The sequence below is a fragment of the Puma concolor genome, chromosome E4, assembly GCF_028749965.1.
Source record: "Puma concolor isolate L17-30 chromosome E4, mPumCon1.1.hap2, whole genome shotgun sequence".
Lineage (NCBI taxonomy): Eukaryota > Metazoa > Chordata > Mammalia > Carnivora > Felidae > Puma > Puma concolor.
The window spans coordinates 69,713,818-69,740,138 of NC_141683.1; the positions used below are offsets into that span (position 1 = coordinate 69,713,818).

Below are 26,321 nucleotides of genomic sequence, written 5' to 3' on the forward strand. Positions count from 1 at the left end.
GTTTATTTTCGTTGGCGTGGGAACGGAGATGGCATTACGTGACAGAGTGTCCTCACTCGTGGGAGGTGGCCGTGGAAGTATTCGGGGGCAAAGCGTGATGGCGTCTGACACTTCCTTCCATGCGGCTCGGAAAGCAGCACAGGGAGGGAGGACGCGTGCAGAACCCTAGGCGTCGAGTCTGGGGAAACCGCACTGGGGAGGCATCACACTGTTCTTGCAACTTTTCCACAGACTTGAACTTTTTCAAAATAAAACAACGGATGCGCGGGGGGTGGTGGATGGAGAATAGAATAAAAGTCCCGGGTTTAAAAGAAACGGAGTCCCGGACAAGTCAGACGACGTGGGGTTTGTACGTGGCAGTGGGGCTGTCCTGTTTCTAGTGACACTGCGTGGGCAGACGGGGACTGCGGGCAGATGGGGACCCGGGCAGTGGGGGTCGGTGGGCAGACGGGGACCCGGGCAGTGGGGGCCACGGGCAGACAGGGGACCACGGGCAGCGGGTGTCACGGGCAGACGGGACCGTGGGCAGCTGGGGTCGGTGGGCAGATGGGCACTGCGGGCAGACGGGGACCCGGGCAGCGGGGGCCATGGGCAGACGGGGACCACGGGCAGGGGAACAGCCTTATGGTATGTGTCATCACAGCCTCCAGCTTGGGGGTATGGAGGGGTGGGGGTTCAGGAGAAGTTGCCCAGGCAGCTGGCCAGAGGCCGTCCGATCTGAACAGGAATTCGGGCACTAACGTCGTTGTGAGGTCAGACGCAAAAGCACTCTGAAGGGTCTACACCACTCTGTGCATGCAGTAGCTGGTCCCGGGGGCAAAGTGAGTCTAAACAAGCACAGTGGGGGGGTGGGACCCGGCCGAGAGGGGACACCAGCCGGCCGCCCCACCCAGGCTCCCTCGGCTTCAGGGATCTGAGGCCTGGCGGCCGGGCCGCGGGAATGAGGCTGCCCCCCCTCCTCCTGGTAACCACCCGCCCAGCCAAGCCGACCGCCGCGTCAGGGACATGACGCCCCCACCGAAAACCCCGGCCGCCTCACCTCCTCCGCCCCGGTGACTGAGTACGCGTGCCCCTTCACCAGCTTCTGGAAGGTGATGGCCTCCGAGTCCGCCATGCTGGTGATCTGGAGACAGGGGAGGAATCAGGTGGACGCAGCGGCCTCGCCCTCACCCCTGCTCCCTCCAGTCCCTCCACCAAACCCCCGGCCTCCGGGCCTGGGGGAGGACAACCTCCCGGCTGCCCGTGGACGGAGCAGGCCTGGGGAGCCCAGCGGACGGGCGCTGGAGGCCCTCTGCAGGGGGCACGGGAGAGGGCACGCCCTCAGGGTGCTGGAGGCCCTGGTGGCCCAGCCCGCTGCTCCCGGGAGGACAGCTGTTTGCCGTGGCTGCTGATGTGCCCCTGTTGTGTTAGAACCTCCTCAGCACCCCCACCCCAACCACTGGGCGGAAGGGGGCCCGCTGTGTTGGTGACCAGGCAGAGGGGCCGAGAGGAGGGTATTCTGCCCCAACACGGTGTGCGGGTGAAGTCAGGGTCCCTTCCACTTGGTGCAGCTCCGCGGACGCCTCCCCTCCCCCCACCCCCCGGCTGGATGGGGAGACGCCTGACTCACGAACCGCTTAGTGAGGCCAATTAGGTCTTCAAATTTCCTGGGTAGGAGTTTGTTGTTTAGCAAGTTGCCCAGAGACTTGGGCCCCGAGAGTGGGGCCTTCTCACGTCTGTCCCCGTGGGGAACAAGCCCGCAGCAGCACCGGGCTCCAGAGTGGGCTGGGCCTGGAAGAGGCCTGGGGACGGGACGCAGGGCAACCTTGCCTTCCTCTGGGGGGCCGTGCGGCAAGGCCGCCATGAGATGTCCCTCCGATGCCTCCTGCAGCCCCCCCCCCCCCCCCAGGCCCCTGGGCCCCGAGGCAGCTCAGGGGAGGCTGTGGGGGCAGGAATCTGGACATGGTCCGGCCCCCGGGACCTGCTGAGGGGTGGGGGCCTCGGGGAACCTGTGGTCCAGGCTGGCCACGCCCTTGCCCACCAGCGGCCCGCAGACAGCCTGGCGGTGGCCACCCATGCAGGTGATGCGCACGCCGTGCTGAAGGGGCTGGGCTCCCAACGGCCAGAGCAGGCAGGGAGGGGCCCGGACTCACGTCGATGGAGCAGCCCAGGAGGGAGCCTTTCTGCAGAGCCTTCTGGATGATCTTGAACAGGTCGGGAGGGGCCTTCCTCAGCTCGTACCACTCGGCGATGCCCCCGGTGAAGTCCTCGAAGCCCTCCGTGGTGGCGCCGCCCGAGAGCGCCTCATAGCAGCCGTTGACCCTGAGGGGAGACGGAAGCCGCTGCCCCTGTGTCCCCCGCTGCCCCAGGCCTCCCTTGCGGGCAGCTCCAGGGACCCTCCGCTCGGATTCCCCCCCACGTGGCCGCCCGAAAATCTCCTAGAACCTCGGGGGTGGAAGGTCCGACCTCCCACACGGACTGTCTGTCTGTCCTGACGGCGAGGACAGCCTGCTCAGGGGCTGTTGGGCATCTACAGCTCAACACAGGCCACAGGGCAGTGACGAGAGCACCTCTATGCACAGAGCGCCCCACGCTGCACCTGACCGCCTGTGGTGGCCCGCGGCTTCCGGCTGCGCCGTCTGGACCCACGACTGAGAAGCGGTTCTCCCAGCCGGCCGTGGGGACCCCGGCCCTCCTCCCCGCAGGGGCCGCAGGGGACGGGTCCCTCGTCTGTGGACTCCGCACCCTTGTGTCCTGCCTGCGGCGGGTACACACCAGCAGAAACCGTGCTGCCCCGGGCTGATGAAAATGTGACATGACCCGGCAGTGACCTGCGAGGGAAGCGGGTCCTTCCCGAGCCAGCCCTGGGCGCCACAGCCCGTCCCAGCGCACAGCGTCGGGAAGGGCCATTGCCGTCGGGTATCGGGGCGCGGCGCGGCCGGCAGCCCGCGAGCCCAGTTCTGGCCAAAGCGGTCCTTGTGTAGAACGGGACTCCTGCCCGAGGTGGTCCTTGAACACCACCTGCTCTCCCCAGAAGCCGGGGCGGTCGGGGGGCAGGGTCGCTCACTTGGCGTAGGCCTTCTCCAGCAGGGCGCTCCAGAACTCGCTGCCCTCTGCCGAGTGCACGAACAGCAGCTCCCCGTCCTTGGTGGGCAGCCTGTCGTCCACGACCACGTCCACCCACTCGCCGTACTGCCAGAACTGCGGGCGCACAGACACGGGGGTGCTGAGGGGGTGCTGGGGGGCCAGCACGGGGACCCCGGGCCTCGGCGGCCCCTCGGCACAGGCTCCGCCAGCCCATCCCGGGAGGCGGGTCCTCGCTGAGGAACAGAGGGCACGGCCCACGTCCTTCCCTCTGAGCGCACCCCCCCCCATTCTTCCCCACCTCGTGCTCTCCTTCACCAGCATCGAAGGAACACGGCAAGCAGCACCTCGCCATTGTGTCCCTTTTCTAGAACTTGGGATTCCTTCCTGAGCACCCTGCTCTACCTCCCTCCGCAGAAGTCCCTAGAGGTTCCCCGCTGCTATTCTCCCTGGGTCCCCGTCAGGGGCAGGCCAGGGAGTTCCTGCAGTCTCTCAAAGTACTTTGTAGAACAGCGTGTCCTAGGAGTCGCCAAACACTGGGGTCTGATAAACTTGACCAAGCCAGGGGATCTGTTCCAGCGTCCAGGACCTGTTCCTAGCCCCCAGCACTTGTCCTTAGACACCAGGACCCATTCCTGGCCCCCAGCACCTGCCCTTAGCCCCTAGGACCTGTCCTTAGTCCCTAGGATCCATTCCTATCCCCCAGCACCTGTCCTTAGCCCCCAGGACCTGTCCTTAGCCCCCAGAACCTGCCCTTAGCCCGTAGGACCTGCCATTAGTCCTTAGGACCCATTCCTGGCCCCCAGGACCTGTCCTTAGTCCCTAGGATCCATTCCCGGCCCCCAGCACCTGTCCTTAGCCCCCAGGACCTGCCATTAGTCTTAGGATCCATTCCTGGCCCCCAGGACCTGTCCTTAGTCCCCAGGACTCATTCCTGGCCCCCAGGACCTGTTCTTAGTCCCCAGGACCCATTCCTGGCCCCCAGTACCTGTCCTTAGCCCCCAGGACCCATTTCTGGCCCCCAGGACCTGTCTTTAGTCCCCAGCACTGTCCTTAGCCCCCAGGACCTGTCCTTAGTCCCCAGGACCTGTCCTTAGCCCCCAGAATCTGCCCTTAGCTCCCAGGACCTGCCATTAGTCCTTAGGACCCATTCCTGGCCCCCAGGACCTGTCCTAAGTCCCTAGGACCCATTCCTGGCCCCCAGCACCTGTCCTTAGCCCCCAGGACCCATTCCTGGCCCCCAGGACTGTCCTTAGTCCCCAGGACTGTCCTTAGCCCCCCAGGACCTGTCCTTAGTCCCCAGCACTGTCCTTAGCCCCCAGCACCTGCTGAGAGAACCTTGAGCCACCTGCTAAGTCACCTGGAAGTGGAAGATCCCAGCATAGTTTTCCTGGAAACTCTGGTTTAGGGGGACAACTCGGGCCAGGATCTCTTCGTTCAAGGTGAGGGAAGCGATGGCCGCCAGCAGCCAGCAGTCACCTGTGAACACAGCACAGAGCTCCAAGCAGGGGTCTCAGTACCAGGAGGACATCAGACACCATGTGCCCCCTCTGGGAGCTTGAAGCCAAGGACGGGCCGGTGTGGACAGTCCCCACTGAGGGGCAGTTTGGAGGGGGGAAGCCCTCCCAGCCCGGCCCCCGCCCCGGCCCCCTCTGGTGTGAGGACGCAGACGCTTGTGGGAGCGCGGGACTCACCGCTGGGCTTGGGCAGCAGAGGACAGGGCAGCGGGGGGAGACAGAGGGACGGGGTCAGGTGGGGAGGCGGGGCTGGCAGGTCGTGAGTGGGGCAGGTGTGGGTGCCTGGCTGGAGAGGGCGCGGGGGCCGAGGGCACATGGCAGTCACTTCTGGAGCGTGGGAAGGCACCGTGTGGGACACAGAGTGGGGACGGTGGGACGGGCCCCTCCTGTGGCCCACGGGTGACCGAGGCGTCACGGGAGCACATGCGCGAGCTGCCACACACCCGGCACCCATGGCAGGTGCTCGGCACACAAGCACTGCGACCGTCCTACGTGGTCGGCTGCGACAGTGCGTGGTGGGGGCTCACATTCTCCCCCAAAGGCCGCGGCCGGCTGACCCTCCTCCTACAGGCGTGGGCGCGCTCCTGCCCCCTCCCAGGACAGTGACAGGAGCAGCCTGGGAGGGGGGTACGGGCTGGACAGTGACAGGAGCAGCCCGTGGAGAATGCGCCCTGACGGTTCTTCGACGAGACTCTCCCGCTGGCGCTCGGAAGTGACGGCGTGCCAGCGGCTCTGCAGGGAGTGTCCGCCACCAACGGGAGGCAAATGCACCCTCTTGCTCCTTTGGGTGGCGGTGTGGGGGTGCTGGGGACCTCATGGCCACCGCTCTCCTCCTGGGAGCCCGCGTCCCTCTGAGACCCCAGCTGCCCTGCACGCTCAGTCTGCGAGGTGTTGGAAGTGCAGACCCTGCCCCGATTCCAGGAGGCGGCCCGGCTGAGGGGGTCGGCTCGGGAAACGCGCCTTGACCTTCACTGGTACGTCGGTGAGAGTGGACAGGTGCCCCGTGAGTCTGCTCAGTGACGTACAGTCTGCTGCTGCTGTGGGACGGGCAGTCTAAGAACCAGGCCAACTCGGAGGAAGAGGGGCCGGGGATGGAAAGTCCTGCCAGCAGCCCTGCAGACCCTGGATCAAGCCGTACCTGCAGCCCAACCTGCCTTGGACTTTCCTGGCACATGAGTTGATCACCCCCGTTTCCCTGAGCACCAGGGCAGCTGAGACCCTCCTATGTGCCAGCCACTCCCCAGGAGCCGCAGGGCCATTGCCACATCTGTGGAAGCCTGGACGTGCCTGTGACTCTCACTCTTCTTGAGCGAGCGTGAGATTTTCTGGGACTCTCCGCGGTGCTTGAATTGGGTCTGTCGACACGTGGAGGCAGACGGGCTCGTGGACAGCAGGGGCCCACGTGTGGGGAGCCCAGGGACCGAAGCCAGAGCTCCCACATTTCCCGCACATCCCCCCCGAGTCCCTGAGCCCCCTTAGACGAGCCGCCGGGTCTGTGCGACTGGTGACTCAGGGTGGCCGCCGGGCCCCGAGGGGCAGGGCCGCTCAGAGGTCCCGGCTGACAGCGCTCTGTTCTGGGACGTGACTGGGTGCAGGGAGGACTGGCTCCAGGTGACCGTGCTGCCTTTTTGGTGTCTGTAGCCTGACATCTAGGTCAGTGCTGACCACATACCCAGCTCAGGTTACCACTCGCCACCAGATCCGGAGGCTCTTGCCACATCCCGGGAATCAGTGGCCGTGTTCCGTGGCTTCTGGTTTTCTTCCTCCAGGTCTCCCCTGGCCACCCTGGGGGGGAGCAAGGCCCCAGTGCCCCCTGCCCTCTGGAGACAGCGCTCTTATGCCAGGCTATTCCGATCTAGCTGGTCTCCTCCGGAAGGGCGTGTCAACCCAGAGTGTTTTCTGGACGGCAGACCTGCGGCTTTAAGAGGCCGACTTCCTTGCTTCAGGTCACACGTCTGGAAGGTCCCAGAAGATCCGCAGGGGGCAGAGAGGCTCCCCTTCCAGTTCAGGCTCTTAACGGCAGTGAGCAGCGAGCACAGTCAGCATTCTGGATCAGTGCAGTTTACAGAGAACTCGCTGCACCGTTTATGTGTAAGTCTTACGGGGCGATTACCCATGTTAGCGTCACATTTGGGGATGAAGAAACCAAAGCTCGGGGGCCTGTATACCAGACAGCCAGCCGGTCTCGAAAGCAAATCCTCTAAATCAAATCCCAGGTTTTGTTTAAAACCCGAGCCTTGCCAGAGATTTCTTTTGGTTAAGAGGGTCTGATTCCTTTAATGCAGGAGAGACCACAATAGAAATACCCAACCGCAGCCTAAACTTAAAACTATGGGGTAACAAGCCAGCAGCTCCCTGAAATCCTACATCGTATCTTAACACCTGACACCATGCGCCCGTGAGATCCTGAAATGCGTCGCCTGCCCGCTGCAGTGTAAGTCACGAAGGCCACGGGACGGTGGCCTGTCATGACACCTTCCAGACAACAGCACCAGGAGCACAGCAAACAGGAGGAAACAGGTCAGAGCATTTCACAGCTGAAGACCCGAAACGCCTCTCATCAGGGGACCCACTAGGGGACCCACGTGGGACCGGGACAGCGGAGTGGCCATCCAAAACATAAAAATCAAGTTCTAGCTCATCTTGTCACAGGAATACATTCTAAATGGAATAATACTCACCTTGTAAGTATGTATTTTAATACGTTTTTGACGTAGTTGATATGTCAATATGGTAAATCGAGCCATTTGTTTTAAGGTTTATTTTTGAGAGAGAGACAGAGAGAGACAGAGCGTGAGAGGCGGAGGGGCAGAGAGAGAAGGAGTCACAGAATCCGAAGCAGGCTCCAGGCTCCGCGCTGTCAGCACAGAGCCCGACGCGGGGCTCGAACTCACGAACTGTGAATCATGACCTGAGGTGAAGTCGATGCTCAACCGACTGAGCCACCCAGGCACCCCAACGAGCCATTTGTTTTATTTATATATTTATTGCCTATGTATTTATACCATATATTTTAAAAAAAATGTTAACGTTTGTTCATTTTTGAGTGAGACAGAGCGTAAGCGGGGAGGGGCAGAGAGAGAGGGAGACACAGAATCTGAAGCAGGCTCCGGGCTCTGACTGCCAGCACAGAGCCCCACATGGGGCTCGAACTCACAAACCTCAAGATCATGACCTGAGCTGAAGTAAGACGCTCAACCAACTGAACCACCCAGGTGCCCCTACAAACACAATATTTTTATAAATCCATCGACATTCTGGAAAAGACAACAGGAGAATTCCAGTGAAGACATGTTATTGACTTGTAACCTGGAAGCCATAAGCTTTTTTCTTTAAAGAGTTTTTTATTGGGGCGCCTGGGTGGCGCAGTCGGTTAAGCGTCCGACTTCAGCCAGGTCACGATCTCGCGGTCCGGGAGTTCGAGCCCCGCGTCGGGCTCTGGGCTGATGGCTCGGAGCCTGGAGCCTGTTTCCGATTCTGTGTCTCCCTCTCTCTCTGCCCCTCCCCCGTTCATGCTCTGTCTCTCTCTGTCCCAAAAATAAATAAAAAACGTTGAAAAAAAAAAAATTAAAAAAAAAAAAAAAAAAAAAGAGTTTTTTATTTTTTTAAGTCATCTCCACCTCCAACGCGGGGCTTGGACTCATGAACAAGAGCCATGCGCTCCAACAGAGCCAGCAGGCGCCCCTGAAGCCATAAGCTTTTTATATGACACATTTAACGACGCTAAAGTAAAAAGAAAAAAGTCTACATGGTAAAAATATCATGATCAAGTCAAACTAAGAAAGTAACAAGGAAAAACATCTATTATTCAGATCCCAGACGAGACGTTATATAGAAAGATTTCTAGTAAATGACGACATGAGAGCTCCATAGAAAAATGGACAAAGAGGGGCGCCTGGGTGGCACAGTCGGTTAAGCGTCCGACTTCAGCCAGGTCACGATCTCGCGGTCCGTGAGTTCGAGCCCCGCGTCGGGCTCTGGGCTGATGGCTCAGAGCCTGGAGCCCGTTTCCGATTCTGTGTCTCCCTCTCTCTCTGACCCTCCCCCGTTCATGCTCTGTCTCTCTCTGTCCCAAAAATAAATAAACGTTGAAAAAAAAAATTAAAAAAAAAAAAAGAAAAATGGACAAAGATATAAGCAGTTGACGGAGAAAGGAAAAACCAGCGTCTCAGCCATATTCAGGGCGCCTGGCCGGCTCAGTTGGTGGAGCAGTGGCTGTTGATTTTGGGGTCGTGAGTTCGAGCCCCACACTGGGCACAGAGATCATTAAAAAAAATTTAAAAACCCCGAATGTTGAAGGGTGCTCCCGTCACTCGTCATAAAAGAAATATAAAGGGAAGTTCCCCTGAACCACTTCCACCTCTCAGATTGCACAGTAAGGTCGTGTGGTCCCGGAGGGGCCGGGGGAGACCCACTCATGCCTGTCCATGAGCAGTCACACCACGCGGAGTGCGTGCCCCCGGAATCCCAGGTGCTGGAGTCGTCCACGGACACGCTCACGTGAACCAAGGACGGTGATAAGTCATTTCCTAGAGCCCTGGTCATCCGTCCACAGAGCGGAACGACGATGTTCTCTGGGGACACAGAGCAGCCTCCGAGAGGTCGCGTAAACCAGAGCAGGGCACAGAACGTGCATAGGACACGCCAGGAAAGGGAAAAAGGCAGGTGGCAGAGAAGGTGGGGGAGCGCCGTGGGTCCCTCTATAGGTCCCGTCTTCACAAACTGAAGGTATTTCTGGATGACTGTTGTATGTGTCCTTTGACATAAACGCTAGGGACGTTTTGACGCCCTCAACGGATTAGCTGGTCATGTCATCCCTTAGAGTAAGGAGAAAAATAGCTTACTATCGTTCTTCTAAATGAAAATTATTTCCGGTCGAGGCCTCCCATGAGAACTGGTCAACCGTCGGCAAGAACAGCTAATCAGTTCGCCTCCTCCTGGGCCCCCAACGTGTATTCTGTTGAGAAGTTACCAGGTATTCCTTGAGAAAGGGTTCCTGCGGTCAAGTGCATTTCCACAGGACGGGCAAAGCTAACCAGGTCAAGAGTGGAGGCTGCTTAGAGCTTTCCGGTAATTCTATGGGGTCAGGGGAGAGGGGTGCAATGCACTTCCCACGTCTCCGACCCCGGAACCTTCTGGCTTGCTTGGGGAGGGCGCGTCGGCTGCCGGCCCACCCGGGCAGGGTCCCTGGACCGGGCCCCTCAGAACCAGCTCCTCCTGGGGGTCCGGTGAGGCTCCCCCGTGGCAGTCTGGCATCGGCCTGAAAGGCAGGGGCCTCCTCCGGCAGCTAAGGTCCTTCTGACACCACCTGCGTTTTCTCTCTGGATGGTGACACCAACTTCTTTCTGGATCGTCTTTTCTTCACTGTTTTTCTCTACGGGGTTTACCGCGTGCACTACAGGGAGGGGTTGGGCCCCACTGAGGCGAGGCTTGTGCAAATGCTGGCACATTCCGTCCACTTGGTCTAAAGCTGTGACTCACCCTCTCATCCTGGGAGTCCGATGCCTGCCCCGGTCTGTGCAGCGCCCCGGCCGTGGGCAGGGACAAGTGTCAGAGCCGGGTCACTATGGGTCCTTGAACACGCTGGCTGCCGGCCACGTCCATCATTAATGGAGCAGACGAAGCCGTGCCCGGAGGGCTAGACAGACTAGCCCTTCCCACATCTGGTTCCCGCCCCCTGACACCCAGCTGAACCCCTGCAGGCCTGTTCTGTTCTGGGAGACACTCGACTGGTACAGGCCTGAGAGGCCTCTCTGGCCCGCTTCCTGCCCTAGAAGCCCGCCCAGGTGCCCCAACAGCCCGGGCTCAGTCAGGCAGGAGCTGCCCACAGGTGCCTGCACCCTCTTCCCGAACACAGCGTAAGAGAGTCCTCGCCCTGCTCGGAGACCGGACCCGAGTAGCGCCCTGGAGAGCTTCCAGGGGTCCGAGGCTGGGCCGGGGGCAGCTAGAAGGCCAGCATTCTAGAAATCACCGGGGCAGGGTGCAGGGCCTCAAGGCTGACTTGTCCTTCACTTAGGTGGACAGAGACCCTCCCCTCCCCAGCAGGGACCTCTGGGTCCCCGCACAGGTGTGTGTGCTCCAGGCTGTGTGCGCACCTGTTCCCTCAAGCATCTGACCTCACCGGAACCTTCTGTCACCTTCCGTCACCTACCTTCACTGGAACCTTCCGTCACCTTCCATCACCTTCCGTCACTGGAACTTCCCTCACCTGCCCTCACTGGAACCTTCCTTCATCTTCCCTCACCTGCCCTCTCCGGAACCTTCCCTCACCTCTGTCACCCCTGGAGGCACCTGCGCAGACTCCACCCTCCCTGGTTCCCATCTGGTTCTGGTTCTGGCTCTCGGCTGCCCTGTCTGCCCACTCTGCCCGGGTGTGTCCTTCCAGTGTGGCCCCCACACACCCTGTTCCACGCTGGGCCTTCAGGAACCCCCAATGGCCGGCGGGGGGGGGGGCGGGGACCCAGGTGGGACGACCGCAGGATGCGGGCTAAGAAGACCTGGATTTGAAGCCTGCCCCGCTTGTGGTGTATGAACCCAGGGACATGTCTCCCTTTCTCTGACCCCAGGTTTTCTCAGCCGTGCAGGTGGATAGGGAAGCTGGGGTCCACGGGGGGGCTTCAGAGATGAACCCCAAATGCTCTGCATGAAGGTGAAATGTGAGCACACGCTTTCTTCTGGCGGAAGGACCGCAAATGGAAGATGTCTCTGAGGCCGGGGTCTGTGGCCCCGGAAGGGGTGACAGCTGACAATGGGGGTGGGGTTGGGGGGGCCCCTTACAGAACACAACCTCCCCTGCCCCTGCAGGTGGATGACCGCGTTCTCCCCATGTGACTTGCCGTGGGTTTTCAGAGGGATTTTTACCCACGAATTTTGTGCCTAAGGCAGAGAGACTTCCTGTACTCATTTATTCACGTGTCCGAGGACTATTTGGTGACCGTCTCTCGGGCCCCCCCTCAGGCACCTGCTCCTGGGTCCCAGGGAACCCCCTCCCTCCTAACTTGCTTGGGAAAAGTGGGACTGGTTGTGTCTCTGGGTCCTTGGGCACAGCCGCCTCGCCCTCTGGACCCCGACAAAGGCTTGACTGTGTCCAGGGGGGCTCACCCGCCTCCAGGCACCCCCCATTCCCCACACAGGCCGCGCCTGGGACACGGCCTCCCCGGCCGCCTTATGAATGGCTCCTTCAAGGCCCTTCTGAAAAGGTGAATTCAGACACAGCCGTGTCAGTACATTTCCAGGGCTGTGCTCCCTGGGCCTTTGCCCTTGCCCTGAAGGGCAGCTTGGTGCACGACCGAGGTCACCTGGGGCCCCCTGCGGGGCGCGGACAGAGGTTACTAACACCTGCGGCTGCTGGGAGTTTCTCCCAGAGGGGAGCACGGTGATACTTCTGGGTGCTCCCTCTCTGCCCCTACCATCAGCCTTTCCCTCCGCAAGCAGGAAACTGAGGCACAGAGTCCAGGAGACACTAGGCTTTTGTCCCCCGTCCCAGCTGTGGGTCCTCACGTCCCAGCACGGCTGCTGTGGCCTATCCCCGGGGAACGGAAGATTCGTGAGGGCAGGGCCCGTGTCACTGTGAGCACATATGTGTCCGTGTCTGTGATGCACACATGCGGCACGCACACACACACGCACACACCAAAAACGAAGACCGAGGAAGCTCTTCATCTCCGACAGAGCAGACAGCCCAAGGCCAGCCCGCTGCCTCCAGGAAGCCTTCCCAGCCTCAGCACGCCCCACACTTGCTTCTCTCAGGGCCTGTGGGACCTGCCTATGTGGTTCACCCCCCAGGCGCGTGGTCACCGACTCCCCTCCCCCACCCCAGGGAATCCGTCTGGATGCATTTCTGACTGTCAGCTTTGGGTGGGGGGCTGGCGCATCTAGTGGGCGGTGGCACAGCCCCCACGAGCACCCGGCCCCCACCATCCATGGCCCTGAGGCCGGGGAGCCCTGCCCTGCCTCCCGTCCTGCTTGACCCGGGGCTCACTGCCTTGGTGTTTTTCCTTTGCTTTCCGTGGTGACGGCGACGTAAACACCAAACAGACCAAGATGCCGAGGCTGCTTCCGCCCACACTTGACCCTGCAGACACACCTGTGGTTAACAGTGTCCAGCAGCTGGGAGGCCCCGCCCCCAGGTCACCCCGGAGCTTTTCCACAGGACGTGCACACCCTGCCAGGGGCCCAGGCCTTGAGATGGTGGCTGATGAGTCACTGGGGGCGTCCCTTCCGTGACGGTTTCATGCCGAGAGCGGCCCAGAAGAGGGTAGCCGCAAACTGGAATTCCCCCCGCCCCAGACGGCGCTCCATCACTTCTCATTTACGTCCACGGCTGTGGGGAGGGGACACCCCTCGGGTCCCCTCTTACTCCTACCTGTCAGCCCTGGTTAACCAGCTGGCAGCCAGCGGCCAGTGACCCCTCCCTTCCCCTGCTGGAGGAGGGCCCTTAAAGGAGGGGGGGGGGGAGCTGAAGACACAGCCCTTAAGTTCCCAGCCTCACTCTGTACTTGCCTGGATCAGGGACGCTCGGAAGGGAGGCCCTGCCGCCCAGACCAGGAGGAGGAAGCCACCAGGTGCCTGTTTCCTCTGCGGTCCCAGCTCGGGGACCCACGCCCCTCCTCCCCCGTCCCTGCTGCCCCCATGCCCCACAGCGGGGAGCACCTCACCTCCGGAGCCCCTGCGGGCCCTCGCAGCACAGAACGGGGACGGAGCCTCCGGTGGGGGGGCGGCCAGGTCACATGACAAAGCGGCCCACGAAGCACGGGTCCTTCCCTCTGATGCGGCCCCCCGGCCAGATGGAGAAACTGAGTCGCACAGCTACACGCGCCCCCCCCAGCCTCACCTGAGCTGCTCGTCCCCGAAGACAACCTCCAACCTGCAGCTTCTAAGGCCCATGCCACGCACCCGTCGGCATTGCCTAGTGTCACCTCAGCCCCGTGGCGTTCGTGGATGAGGACAACAGAGGCCTGAAGACCCCGGGATTCGCCCAAAGCGAGAGCCGAGCAGCCGAGCCGAGGCCACGCTCTGCCTGACGCACATGCACGTGCTCACTCCTGACCCCGCTAGTCACACCTGTTGCGTGGCTCTGGGGGGGGGGGGACGCACAGGCCTGTGGGGACCGTCCTGCCCGAGGGCAAGGGACGGGAGGCTGGACCCCGACACGGCCCGCTGCGCCACCCCCTGGGTAGCTGCGACGCACACGAGGCTCCTGGCAGTTACACTTGGAAAATTAAACCCAGCTCCTCGCCTGCATTAGTCCCTCCTCAGGGGCTCCCAAGTGGCTCACGGCACAGAGTGCAGACACGGACCCCGTCCTTCAGCGTTGGCGTGCACCCGCTGGCCAGGCGCCGGACGCCGTGTGGACCACCCTCAGCCCGGGGCTCCCTCGCCCGCACTGCCGCTGCGTAGACACTGGTGGGGTGATCCGAGCCAGGCTCCTGGGACCGTGGAGCAGGGACGTTACTGTCACGGACACGGGCTGAACCCCCTGGCGGGTGTGGGAGGGACTGGGGTCCGCCAGCAGAGGGTAGCATCCTCTCACTGTCACAAGTAGCGGGACCTCAGGAAAACGGATCCAAGGGAGCACCCCACAAAGGCCCAGTCACTGTGCCGGCAGGGGGCAGGGGAACCCCGTAAAGTCCTCTTGGACACTCTGGGGCCTCCGCTGCAAGCGTGTGCAGCGAGGGGGCGGGAGGTCAGGAGCCCTGCTGCGTGGTGGGCCCGGCTGGGCAGCCAGGGCAGGACAGGGACCCCCCCCCACCGGTCCTGCCAAACAGCAGGCCTAGTGCTCCAGACTTCCTGGCAGCAGGAAGGGATCTGGGAGCACACGGGGAGCAAGGCCCTGACGGAGCGTTTACAGCCGGCAGGGGGGGGCGGTGGGAGGAAATGACTCACGAGCGCCTCACATCTGCTCTGAGAGCGGAGGGGCCCCGTGGGGCGGAGGACGCGCCAGCCGAGAAGCACAAGGGAAGGCACTTACTTTCTCCATCAAAGCAGCTGACACTTAGTTCTTAGTCCTTTTTTTTTTTTTTTTTTTTGAGAGAGAGAGCTCGAGCGTGGGGGAGAGGCAGAGAGAGAGGGAGAGAGAGACAGGAAGGGAGGGAGACAGACAGAGGGAATCCCAAGCAGGTTCCATGCTGTCAGCATGGAGCCCGACTTGGGGCTCGAACCCATGAACCCTGAGATCATGACCTGAGCCGAAATCAAGACTCGGACACTTAACCGACTGAGCCCCCCAGGAGCCCCAGTCCCAGTCCTTTTTGTTTTTAAACTACATGCATTAGTTTTTAAAAAGGCACCTGCAAATTCAATACAGGGCGTCCTGCGACACCCTACAGCACCCTACAACGTCCTACAATGTCCCTGCAAAGCAAGGAGAATCTGAACCTGCCACCTGGAAGAGCCAAGGTGACATGAGGCGACACGTCACGTGGTCGCTGAACGGGATCCCGGCACAGAGTCAGGACGTGAATCTAAAGAAAGTATAGACTTTGCTTAACGGTGACGGATATTAACGTAACAAGCGCAGGGACCGTGAGGTGGGGGTGGGGGGAATGGAATTCTCTACTATCTTCCCAATTCTTCTGTGAATCTAAAACTGCACTGAAAAGTAAAGCCTATTACGTTTCTTAAAAGGCACCTATCATACGAACGACTTTTGAAAACTTTCATTTAAATCATCTAGGGGCGCCTGGGTGGCTCAGTCGGTTGGGCGTCCGACTTCGGCTCAGGTCATGATCTCGCGGTTCGTGGGTTCGAGCCCCGCGTCGGGCTCTGTGCTGACAGCTCGGGGCCTGGAGCCTGCTTCGGATTCTGTGTCTCCTTCTCTCTCTGTTCTTCCCCTGCTTGTGCTCTGTCTCTGTCTCTCTCTCTCTCAAAAATAAACATTAACAAAATTTATCTAAAACTGCTTTCCGATACTTACTAGCAGTCAAGTTTTTGGGGGGGGGTTGCATGTGTGTCTTCATCTCAGGGCATCACTGAGGCCACACCATTTGCCCCGTTTCCCCCCATTTTTAGAAGAGACGGAGGTTCCGAGTGATGACGCGCCTACGATCTAAGAGGGGAGCCCTGGCTGCCACCTCTGTTCGTGTGACCAGATGCCGCTTCCACGGCGCCCCCTTCCAGATGCTTCCGAGCCTGCTGGCACTTGGCGACAGTGACCACCCCGTGCCCAGAGTCAGGGCGAGAGCTCCGTCAACCACATGTCACAGATGGTCATCGAACCAGGAGCCTCCGAGAGGAAGGCTAAGACAGCCAGACGGCGACACGGCGTGAGACAGCTTAGGAAGGACACGCCAGCAGGGGCGTTCTAAGCGGGCTTATCACACGCCGTTTTGTTTCCGTTCGATCCACTCCAGGGGCTTCACCCCAGGAACGTGAGCTCCGCCGGCTCCTTTCCAGAAGTCCGGTGCTATTTAAACAAGGCTTGAATCCTGCAACTGTTAGGTGCAATTTGGCCCTTAAGGTGTCCTAACACTCCGCGGGCCAGTGTGGGGTGCGGGCCGGTGTGGAGTGAGGGCCAGCTGCGTGTGACAGGCCAGGTGTGACAGCTGCCGTGTGTGTGTCCTGATCTCCCAAACCCCAGGGTTGGCCAAGGCTTCTGCCAACTTGCAGGCCTATTACGTCCCATCGCTCGAGGAGAGGCTTCTATCTTCTAGCGGGGGTGGGGGGGGGGTGGAAAGGAACGAGGGGGGAGGATGGGGGAGGATTCCCGCAAGTAAGAATGTGCTCCAGCATCTCAGGCATCTGCACACACGCACAGGCCAGGCTCGGACCAGCTGGCCGGGTTCTCGAAGAGGCATTTCCTGTGGGGCTCCTGAGGCGCCCAGCCTAACAATTCACACAGCTGCCCTGACTCCCGGCAGGGCCCGGAACTTTCCAGGCCCTCTTGCACAAGTCTAGCCCAGGGCCTAACGTGACGGCCCCGGGATCAGACCGTCTGCGCCTGTGGGCCAGACCCCCAGCTCCCCGGGCCTCAACATCCTCGCCTATACACCGGGAATAATCACAGGGCCGTGGGGACTTTGCTGTCACAGCTCAGCGTCTGGCACACGGTACTCACTCGGGACACATGGCTGCTCCTGCTTTGGGCACCAGGGCCTGTGCCAAGCGGGCCAGGAGAGGAGGTGCAGTTCAGGTCAGTTTTGCTCCCGACGGAGCCGCGTAGGGGGCAGGCTGAAGCCGGTAGGGGACACAGGTCTACGGGAGCGGACATCCGCCATTTACCACGAGCGGATTCCGTGAGCATCTTAGACAACTGTCCAGACCCCTCCACAGACTCGGGAGTTTCCCACCGACGCGGGACGCGGCGAGCCCTCCGCCTCAGACCCGCGCCCACCTGCCTGCCGTACGTGCACGTCACACCCACCGAGGCCGCCTCCCGGTGTCGTGATGCCACAGCGAGCGGAGGACGCCCTGGGGCCTGAACTTCCTCCAGCAGACAGCATCCTCTTCCCTCGCACTGAGTCCCCGTCCAGGTCCCTGAGCCCCGGAGACCAGAGTCGTCCCCTGGCCCTCAGCCCGCAGCCCGCCATGTCACAGGCCGCGAGCAAGGCTGCCCCCAGGGGGTGAAGGCCAACACCCCAACAGCAGCCCAGAGCAGGGGCACAGGGGGCCTCGGGGCCCACTGGCGCATCTGTGAGCCTCGGCATGGACCCCTGGGAGGGGGGAGGGGGAGAAATTCCAGGAAGCTTCGGAAATGGAAATCACCGGGCTTCCTGAGAGGGGAGGGAAGGTGGGGCCTCGCAGACAGGACCCCGCAGCCCCTTCAGATGCCTCACTTACCCAGGGCTCCTTGGCAGATGTCTGTGCGGGTGGCTCCTCCAACAATAAACTCGGGGTCGTCGCAGATCTCCTGGGAACGAGACCCACAAGGTGCCATCAAGCCACCAGCACACGCTTTTGCGGTCAGGACACCTCGGTTCCCGGTGGGCGCAGCAGGCGCCTTCCCCCCTTCCGCTCCCCCCTCGGAGAAGTTCTGCGGTTATAGACAGACCGCCCTGGGTCCTTATCATTCCCCTGCTCCGGGGAACCCCAGCACTAGCGTCGCCACGCCCGGGGCCACGATGCCACCTCTCTGCCACGTGTGGAGTCCCTTCAGCCTCCGGAGCTGCCCCGCCAGCCACGCCAGCCCCCCTCCTCTGTCCTTGCACCTCTCCCCGCCCAACTCTCTCCTGTTTCGCCTCAGACCACGTTTCATGACTCACTGCCGCCTCCTCCAGGAAGCCCTCCTTCACCGCCCAGCCCTCGCTCATCTCCGGGATTCTGGGCCCCAGCGCACTTGTACTCTGCGGTTTGGTGTTTAGTTGTGCCCTGTCTGGTGGTGCTGCTGGGTATGTGCAGGGGAACTTTCTAGCCTTCTGAATTCATTCACGGGGCCAGGACACTTGCAGGATCCACGTCCTGTGAACCTGCCGTAGAGCAGGGCTGCGTGTGGCGCTTTATCTCACGGAGCCCCTCCAGGAACACAGACGGGCGCGTCCCCACTCTGCGGGTGAGGACGCAGGCGAAGGAGATAAAACCACGGAGCACAATGTGTGGGAAGTTACAGCGAGCGCTCTGTGACAGAGGGCACCGGGATTTGAACTCACGGGCACACAGCCAGCTCTTTCTGCTCCAGAGGTCCTCTAACTGATTAGCAACAAGTCTCTGAGGGCGTTCAGGCCTCGGGATTGTCCCGCAAGTGGCCTGGTGGGAGCCACTGTTGAACGGTTCTGGCCCCTCCTGCCGCCCTCCCTCGGTGTTTCCGGACTCCGAAGCGCTCACCCCACCCCAGAGCCACAGAGGAAGCCGGGGCATAAATCAGGGTTCTTGTCAGCTCCGGCAAACCCGGTTTGCAAGGGCTCCACCCCACGGCCCCCGGAGCGCCCCTCTGGTCAAGCAGGAGCCTTTCCCGGGTGTGCCCCGGTCCGGCCCCTGCCCCGCAGCCGAAATCTGCAACAAAGCACATTCCTTTCGTGCCCAGGTCGGTCTGTTTCGGGGGACGGACAGTGAGAACGAGCTTCTGCCAAGGCGAGCTCCCCACCAGCCGAGCACTCCTGCAGCAGACTAACCTGCACACGGGGCTCCCGCCGCTGTTCCTCCGTGTGCTGGGTGCCTAACCCCAATGGATTTTTCCAGGGGGCTGCAGGGGCAGCCCTGTCAAAGAAGGCTCCAGGGGTGCTTAGAAAACTGACCCTGTGCCCAGCATGGGGGCACTGGATTCAACACGGCTGTGACAGTCCCAGGGGGGCGGCCGAGGGTGTGGGCTCTGGATTTACACCACCGGGGTCGGAACCCAGGCCCTGCCACTTGAGCGGGTTCTAGGACCCTGGCAAGTTCCTTCCCCTCCTTCGGCCTCAGTTTCCTCATCTGTAAAATGGGGACGGTGTGACAAGTATGCTGAGATGCCTCTGTAAGCGCTCCACAAACATCACCTGTTGTTATTAACAGGGGAGGACAAGTTACTGATCCTCCCGGAGCCCAGAGGCAGGAGAAGCAGGTTTGAGGCGGTGTGAGTGAGTCCTGAACCTCTCGGGGAGGTTTGTGCTCAGGGAACAATGGGACTCACGCCTGTCCTAGCTGTGGTTTCCTGCCTGCGTAACTGCAGCCCCCTCCCCAGCCCGTGAGCTCCAGGCCTGGGAAGGAGCACACCCTCTGCCCTCCTGCGCCGACCCCTCCCTGCTCTCCCTTCCTGGGGACCCTGTTCCCCCACCTCTTCCTCTCTGCCTGTCTCCCACCCCTTCCTCCTCGGTGGCTCAGCACAGAGGTCGTTCTCACCTGCCACAGCCTCTCAACCCCCAAATCCGGCCCTGCCCACCACTAACCTGTCCCCTTCCACAGACACCCTCAGAATGTAGCTGGGACACTCCCCCCTTGGAGGCCACAGCAGCCAGGCGCTGCACCCCTTCCCACGGCACTTGCCCTGTTAAAGTCACCAATGACCTTGCTCGTGTCCAAATCCGGGGGCCATTTTGTCTCCCCTGCCGGACCCCAACCACAGCGGTGCTGGAGAAGTTAGGGCGGAGGCAGAGGGCAGCTGCAAGCCGAGGGCTCCGCACACCCACAGACTGGACAGCCTCCTGGTTCCACCCAGGACACCCGTGAGAGCACATATTGACTTTTGCAGACCCCCATTTCTTCAACCGCCGAATGGGACCGTAACAGCCTCCCCTAAGCAGGGGTCCTGAAATGGCTCCAGGCCTCTTTCCTGTCTGGAAGCCCTACAGGCATTTCCACCTGCCCCTAAAGTCGAAAGAGGCAGAAACTATATGCACTGTGCCTGGTACACAGTAGGTACTCAGTTAATACTTACAGAATGAACGCAGGAGTTAAGTGAAGGAGTGTGTAAACACACTTTGTAAACTGTGAGTAAAGTGCTATGCTAATGCCAGGGGAATGCGCTCTCTTCTCAACCACTTCCACAACTATAATTTCAGAGGAAACTCGTTAACACTCCTGCATTCATTCACTCACTCATTCCGCGAAGAATCGCCATCTCTCTGTTCACGGACATATTCCAAACACTGGAGACAGAGCCCGGCATCGAATATGTGCTCCGTAAATATTGCTGGATGGGTGAATGGATGTTGCAAAGAGCATTAGCCCTGCTGGGCTCTGGGGTATATCGGTGAATGATACACATGCTGGCCCCCTGGTCCCCCCAGTTCAGTAGGAAGGACCATAATATGCAACTGTCTCTATAAATTGTGAAAATACCTGAGGGAAGTCCGCAGGGCTCAGTGATGAGTAACAAAAGATAAAGAGAGATAAATAAAGAGAAAAACATTTAGGCAACATGTTTCCTTTTAGATGAAGAAATGGAGGCGGAGAGGTTAAATGGTTCAGGCAGGGTCACCCCTCAGGTGACAGAGAATGAACTCAGGGTCCCGGGCATTCCTACAGCACTTGCGGCCCATGGGAGGCGGGGGGTTTGGGGTACCAGGAGGTGTCCTGGGAGGTACAGAGGAGTGATCGCAGGGCAGCAACCTTACTCTCCCGTCAGGAATCTAGAGGCTTGGATCCTTGTTTAGGTCTGGTGGGGGAAGCTCATGAAGTCTGCGGAGGTGCAGGTGGCAGGGAATCCAAGGCCAGCTGGGGTTGGGGGGGCGGGGGGACGCGACCGGATCAGAGGGCAAGCTGTCCCAAGGCCTGCCAGGGCAGGAGGTACAGGACAAGGGAGCTTAGAGGGGCCCCGAGCTTCCCCAGGAACGACTGTGGGCCAGGCAATGAGGAGGAACATTTGGCCCTTGCTGCACCACCCCAGCCCTTCCTTAATCATCAGGGTAAATATTTGGCCGAGGTCTGGCCAGCTCCCATCTGGAAAACTAAACAGGGAACTCTGATTGGACACATGTAACCACCACGCATGAGGCAGTCCTCACTCACAAAGGCCCCAGGCTGTGGATCCCGCCCTCCCCGAAGCAGACCGAAGCAGAGTTGGAGCCCCCCTTTTCCTGGTCACATACTGCCTGCCTCCCAGCTCCCTCCTTTCCCCGCAGCCCCTCCTCCCGCCATCTCCCCACGGGACTCCGATTAGTTTCCTCGGGACCCCCTGACGTCACCGCGACTTTCCGTGGAGTCCGAAGGCGGCTCCCCGGCCTGCGCTGGAGGGCAGGGCGCGCCGGACCGGCCGGGGCAGCGCCGGGGCGGGGAGGGGCCGGGCCGCGGGGCGGACGAGCGGGCGCCGAGTAACGGGGAGGGGCGCGCTCCCGGCGGCCGGCGCAGGCCCTCGGCCAGAGGCCTGGACCCCGCACCCCGGACCCCCTGTCCCCCCCCGGACTCCTCCCCGGACCCCCTGCCCCTCCCGGACTCCTCCCCGGACCCGCGCAACCCTCCCATGCCCCCGGGTTCCCCCCACCGCGCACCCCGCCGCGCCGCCTACCGTGGGCCGCTTCCACACGATGCCCTGCGTCTTGCTGGAGTAGGGTCCCAGCTCCTTGAAGCCCAGGGAAGAAGGGATGGCCGGGAAGGAGGGGTCCTGGAAGAGCGTCCCGGCCTCCAGGCACTCGTCCCGCAGCGCCTCGTAGTCCTGGTTGAGGTACTTGATGGCCTTTTCGTGCGAGCCCAGCCCGTCGGCCGCCTCTCGGTCCTTCGCCAGCTTGGCCGCGATGCCGGCCATGGTGGGGGTCTGGGCAGGGGCGCGGCGAGCGAGGGCCGGTTCTGCAGGGGCGCGGCGAGCGAGGGCGAGCCTGTGTCTGCAGGGGCGCGGCCGGGCCCGGTGCGCTGCGGCTGGACTGCGGTCTGCAGCTCTGCAGGCTGTGATTCCCCCAGCGGGAGGCGCCCCCTCCCGGCGGGGTGTGGCCTCGGCGCCGCGGGGTGTGGCCTCCGGGAGGGGTGTGGCCTCGGCGCCGCGGGGTGGGGCCTCCGGGTGGGAGTGTGGCCTGGGCGCCGGCGCCGTGGGCGGGGGTGTGGCCTTCAGGAGGGAGGTGGCCTCGGCGCCGCGGGGCGTGGCCTCCAGGTGGGGGTGTGGCCTCCCGGCGCGGAGCACGGTTGGGGCGGGGGTGCCTCCCCGCGGGGGTGACCTCGGCGCCGTGGGCGGGGTCCGCCACCTGCTGCCGGACCTATAACTCACTCCGCACCCCCAGGGCAGTAAGGAGGTGGGGGGGGGAACTAGATTCGCTGCCATCAGTTAGTTCCCGACTTTGTGCCAGACACTGTCCCAGCGGCTCTGCCGAGGTCACCTCGTGGGAGCCTCGCAGCGACGCCCTGGTCTCACAGGTGCGAGCGCCCGGCCCACCCACTACCACTGTCGCACACCTGGCCACCGGCAGCACCGGGTTCCAAGGCCTCCAGGCCTGTGATGATCGTGGGCAGGGCTGCCGGGCTGGCAAATACAGACATCTTCGCAGGTGAATTCGAATTTCAGGTTAACACCAGTATTTTTTTAGTGTAAGTGTGCCCCAGATACTGCAGGGACGTACTTACACTAAAAGGCTCAGTCGGTGGAGCGTGGGGCTCTTGATCTTGGGGTCATGAGTTCGAGCTCCACGTGGAGAGTTGGTGATACAGATTACTAAAAAACAGGTAATGGTTGTTTGTTGAAACTCACACTGAATGGGGGGCTTGTGTCAATACTGGCAGAGTGTTCGGAGAACAGTGTAGGGTGACCGGTCCTGGGACAGAGCTGGCTGGGACGGCGCGGGGTGTCCGGTCCCGGGACCAGAACAGGGACAGCGCCGGGTGACCGATCAGGGACAGAGCGTGGATTGGCAGCTCCTGGTGGGGGGGGGACTGGGTGGCCCAGGCCTGCACGTCCTGCATTTCCCCGGCACTGATAGGCAGGTGTCTGTGTGTCAGTGGGAAAAGGGGTGATTAGCCCTCAGTTACCCTCTCCACCCTATCCTATGGGCCATGTGACCTTGTCCGGAAGACTTTTTATTTATTTATTTGTTTGTTTTAATTTCATTATTTTTTTTAAAGCTTATTTATTTATTTTGACAGAGACTGAGTGAGCCTGAGAACAGGGGAGGGCAGAGAGAGAGAGGGAGAGAGAGAATCTCAAGCAGGTCAGCACAGAGCCCGACGCGGGGCTCGAACTCACAAATCGTAAGACCATGCATGACCTGAGCTGAAATCAAGAGTCGGACGCTTAAGCGACTGAGCCACCAGGCACCCCTCAATCCTGCATTCCTAACTGGCTTCTTTTTTAGTTTCTCCTTTGAACTATTAAAAAACAAAAAACAAAAAACACCTACCAGTTCCCTCCTTCTTTAATGAGTTAAATAAAATCTTGGACATATGTTCATCTTATATTTTCACGGGAGTCATTATTTTATTCTTTTAAGAAAGTATCTTTTAACACACTTGTGCGCAGTCCTCGGTGTTAACTTCCTGTTTACAGGTGTGATGGGGAGTAGGGGGCGTCTTCATTCCGTGTCCTCCACAGAGGGAACAGGGACCAGCAGGGCTTAATGGGGTGCAGGTTTTAATTTAACATAAAAAAGCCTGCACACTGGCCCGCACCGGGGAACGGACTGCCTTGTGACCCCGGGTACAGCCGCACTGGGGTGCTCCCAGGGTGGGGGGGGGGTCCCCGACTTTGCGGCACATCAGAACCACATGGAAGCATGTGGTTACAAATGCAGACTCCAGGCCTGCCGCACCCAGATGCTGATTCCATAGGAAGTGCTAAGGCTTTGATGGTTGAGGACCAGCAAGGTGGGGCTGTGGGGTCAAGGACAGGCCACCCCAGAATGTGCCCCTGTGGCAGAGTGATTATTCCAGAGAAACACCGGGCCCAAGGGCCTTCAGACCCTCCTCCTTCCAGTGGAAACAAACCCCCCACGTGAAAAATACCCTTCCTGCTGTAACAAGTGAAAAGACACACCCTCATCACCAGAGATGGGGCCTTGAGCGCCGAGAAAGCGGTGGAAACAAACCTGCTGACTTTCGGGGCGCCTGGGTGGCGTAGTCGGTTAAGCGTCCGACTTCAGCCAGGTCACGATCTCGCGGTCCGTGGGTTCGAGCCCCGCGTCAGGCTCTGGGCTGATGGCTCAGAGCCTGGAGCCTGTTTCCGATTCTGTGTCTCCCTCTCTCTCTGCCCCTCCCCCGTTCATGCTCTGTCTCTCTCTGTCCCAAAAATAAATAAACGTTGAAAAAAAAATTTAAAAAAAAAAAAAAAAAAAAAAAAAAACCTGCTGACTTTCTTACTCGTCCACGACCTCAGCCCAAACTGCAGAGAATTCCATACTGGTTAAAGCTCACAAACCCCTGTTTTCCTTAACCTGTCAATTCCTCACAAACTTCTCGTCTCTTCGTCTACACCGTATAAAAGCTGCCTGACTTGGTCATCTCTTGGGTCCCAGTTTCATTACTGGGCCTCTGTGCATGTGTTCTGTGCGTGTGTGAAGCAGCTTTGGGCCTTTCCCCTGTTGATCCGTTCCGTGTAAATTGAATTCCTTTTTTTTTAATGTTTAGTTTTTTAGAGAGAAAGAGAGACAGAGTGTGAGAGGGGGGAGAGGCGGAGAGAGAGGGAGTCACAGAATCCGAAGCAGGCTCCAGGCTCCCAGCTGTCAGCACAGAGCCTGACGATGGGCAGGCTCGAACTCACAGACTGTGAGATCATGGGCTGAAGTTAGATATTTAATGGACTGAGCAACAACCCCAGTGCCCCCATGTAAATTGATTTCTTAGTCCAGCCGAGGACTTGGAAGGAGGAGGAAGAACTCCCCCTCCCCAAAAGGGCCCTGCCGCTGGGGGAGGGGGGTGCTGCCACTGGGTGGGGGCCCTGCTGCTGGGGGGCAGGCGACCTCTGAAACCCTTTCTAGCCAAACACCGCATGGCCTGAGGGCTCGCTGGCAGGTGGCCTGACCCAGCCTGGAGGTTTATTTCCAACATCATCAGGTGCTGGTTTCTTCTTGGCGTCAAAGTCAGCACTGGCTTGTTCTTGAGGCTGTTTCCATAGTGAGTGGCTGCATTCTGAAGGAACTCTCTCTGCCCCTCAACATCTTTTGGAGACTGCCTGTTGCTTTCCACTTCCTAAATTTCCCGGATTTGGGAATTGCATTTTGCCACCTAGAGTATTTATTCAGATTCAAGAACTGAGCCCTTGGGGCGCCCGGCGGGTGGGCTCAGTCAGGGGAGCTAACTCTTGATCTCAGGGTGGGGAGTTCGAGCCTCACACTGGGTGTAGAGGTGACTTTAAAAATAAGGCCTAAAAAAAAGAAAAAAAGGAAAGAAAAGAAAAAGAACTTAGCCCTTTGCACCAAACGCTTTAGGAGCGGAGTCACCGGGCACCCCTTTCTATGGAGTGACCCTACATTTGAGGGTTTGGGTTTGTATTCGCCAGTATCGTCCCTGTCCTCCATCGATGGCCAGGTGCCGCTGCCTGCCTTGGATGACACGGGGCCACCGGTGTTGGCTTCCAGCTCGTAGGTTTAAGGAGAACACAGGAAGCTGTTAACTTGCTTACCGTCTGACTTCTGATTTCCCCTGGGCTCCCCGGATTTCCTCCTGGCCCCGGGCTCTTGGGAGAAGACCTGTCCACCTGGCCAGTGTGACAGAGCAACCAGGGGCACTCACGCTCCTGCCAGACTCCTGGAGGCCAGCTGAGCCCCGGGGGATGCGGTTCCTCCCGGCCTGGCCTGCGCTGCTCGTCCTCTACCCGACCCAGGACCCGGACCCAGGACCTAGGACCCAGGACCCAGACCCAGGACCCAGGACCCAGGACCCAGGACCCAGGACCCAGGACCCAGGACTCAGGACCCGGACCCAGGACCCAGGACCCAGGACCCAGGACCCAGGACCCAGGACCCGGACCCAGGACTCAGGACCTGGACCCAGGACCCAGGACCCAGGACCCGGACCCAGGACCCAGGACCCAGGACCTAGGACCCAGGACCCAGACCCGGGACCCAGACCCAGGACCCAGGACCCAGGACCCAGGACCCAGGACCCGGACCCAGGACTCAGGACCTGGACCCAGGACCCAGGACCCAGGACCTGGACCCAGGACCCAGGACCCAGGACCCGGACCCAGGACCCAGGACCCAGGACCCAGGACCCGGACCCAGGACCCAGGACCTGGACCCAGGACCCAGGACCCAGGACCTAGGACCCAGACCCAGGACCCAGACCCAGGACCCAGGACCCAGGACCCAGACCCAGGACCCAGACCCAGGACCCAGGACCCAGACCCAGGACCCAGACCCAGGACCCAGACCCAGGACCCAGGACCCAGGACCCAGGACCCAGACCCAGGACCCAGGACCCAGGACCCAGACCCAGGACCCAGACCCAGGACCCAGACCCAGGACCCAGGACCCGGAC

General features: G+C 60.7%; 1 protein-coding gene across 1 annotated transcript in view; it reads right to left on the bottom strand.

Annotated features, from left to right (window-relative positions):
* The window catches only part of CAPN2 (calpain 2), a 38,651-nt gene extending 16,812 nt beyond the window's left edge, over positions 1-21,839 (bottom strand). The window contains exons 1-6 of the mRNA XM_086693942.1: positions 21,436-21,839; positions 17,358-17,427; positions 4,424-4,542; positions 3,047-3,180; positions 2,133-2,301; positions 1,040-1,123 (exon numbers count right to left, since the gene is read on the bottom strand). Of these exons, the coding sequence (XP_086550068.1) occupies positions 1,040-1,123; positions 2,133-2,301; positions 3,047-3,180; positions 4,424-4,542; positions 17,358-17,427; positions 21,436-21,672 (813 nt within the window). The 5' untranslated portion in view covers positions 21,673-21,839. The remainder of the gene's footprint in view (positions 1-1,039; positions 1,124-2,132; positions 2,302-3,046; positions 3,181-4,423; positions 4,543-17,357; positions 17,428-21,435) is intronic.
* Positions 21,840-26,321: the final 4,482 nt, after the last annotated feature.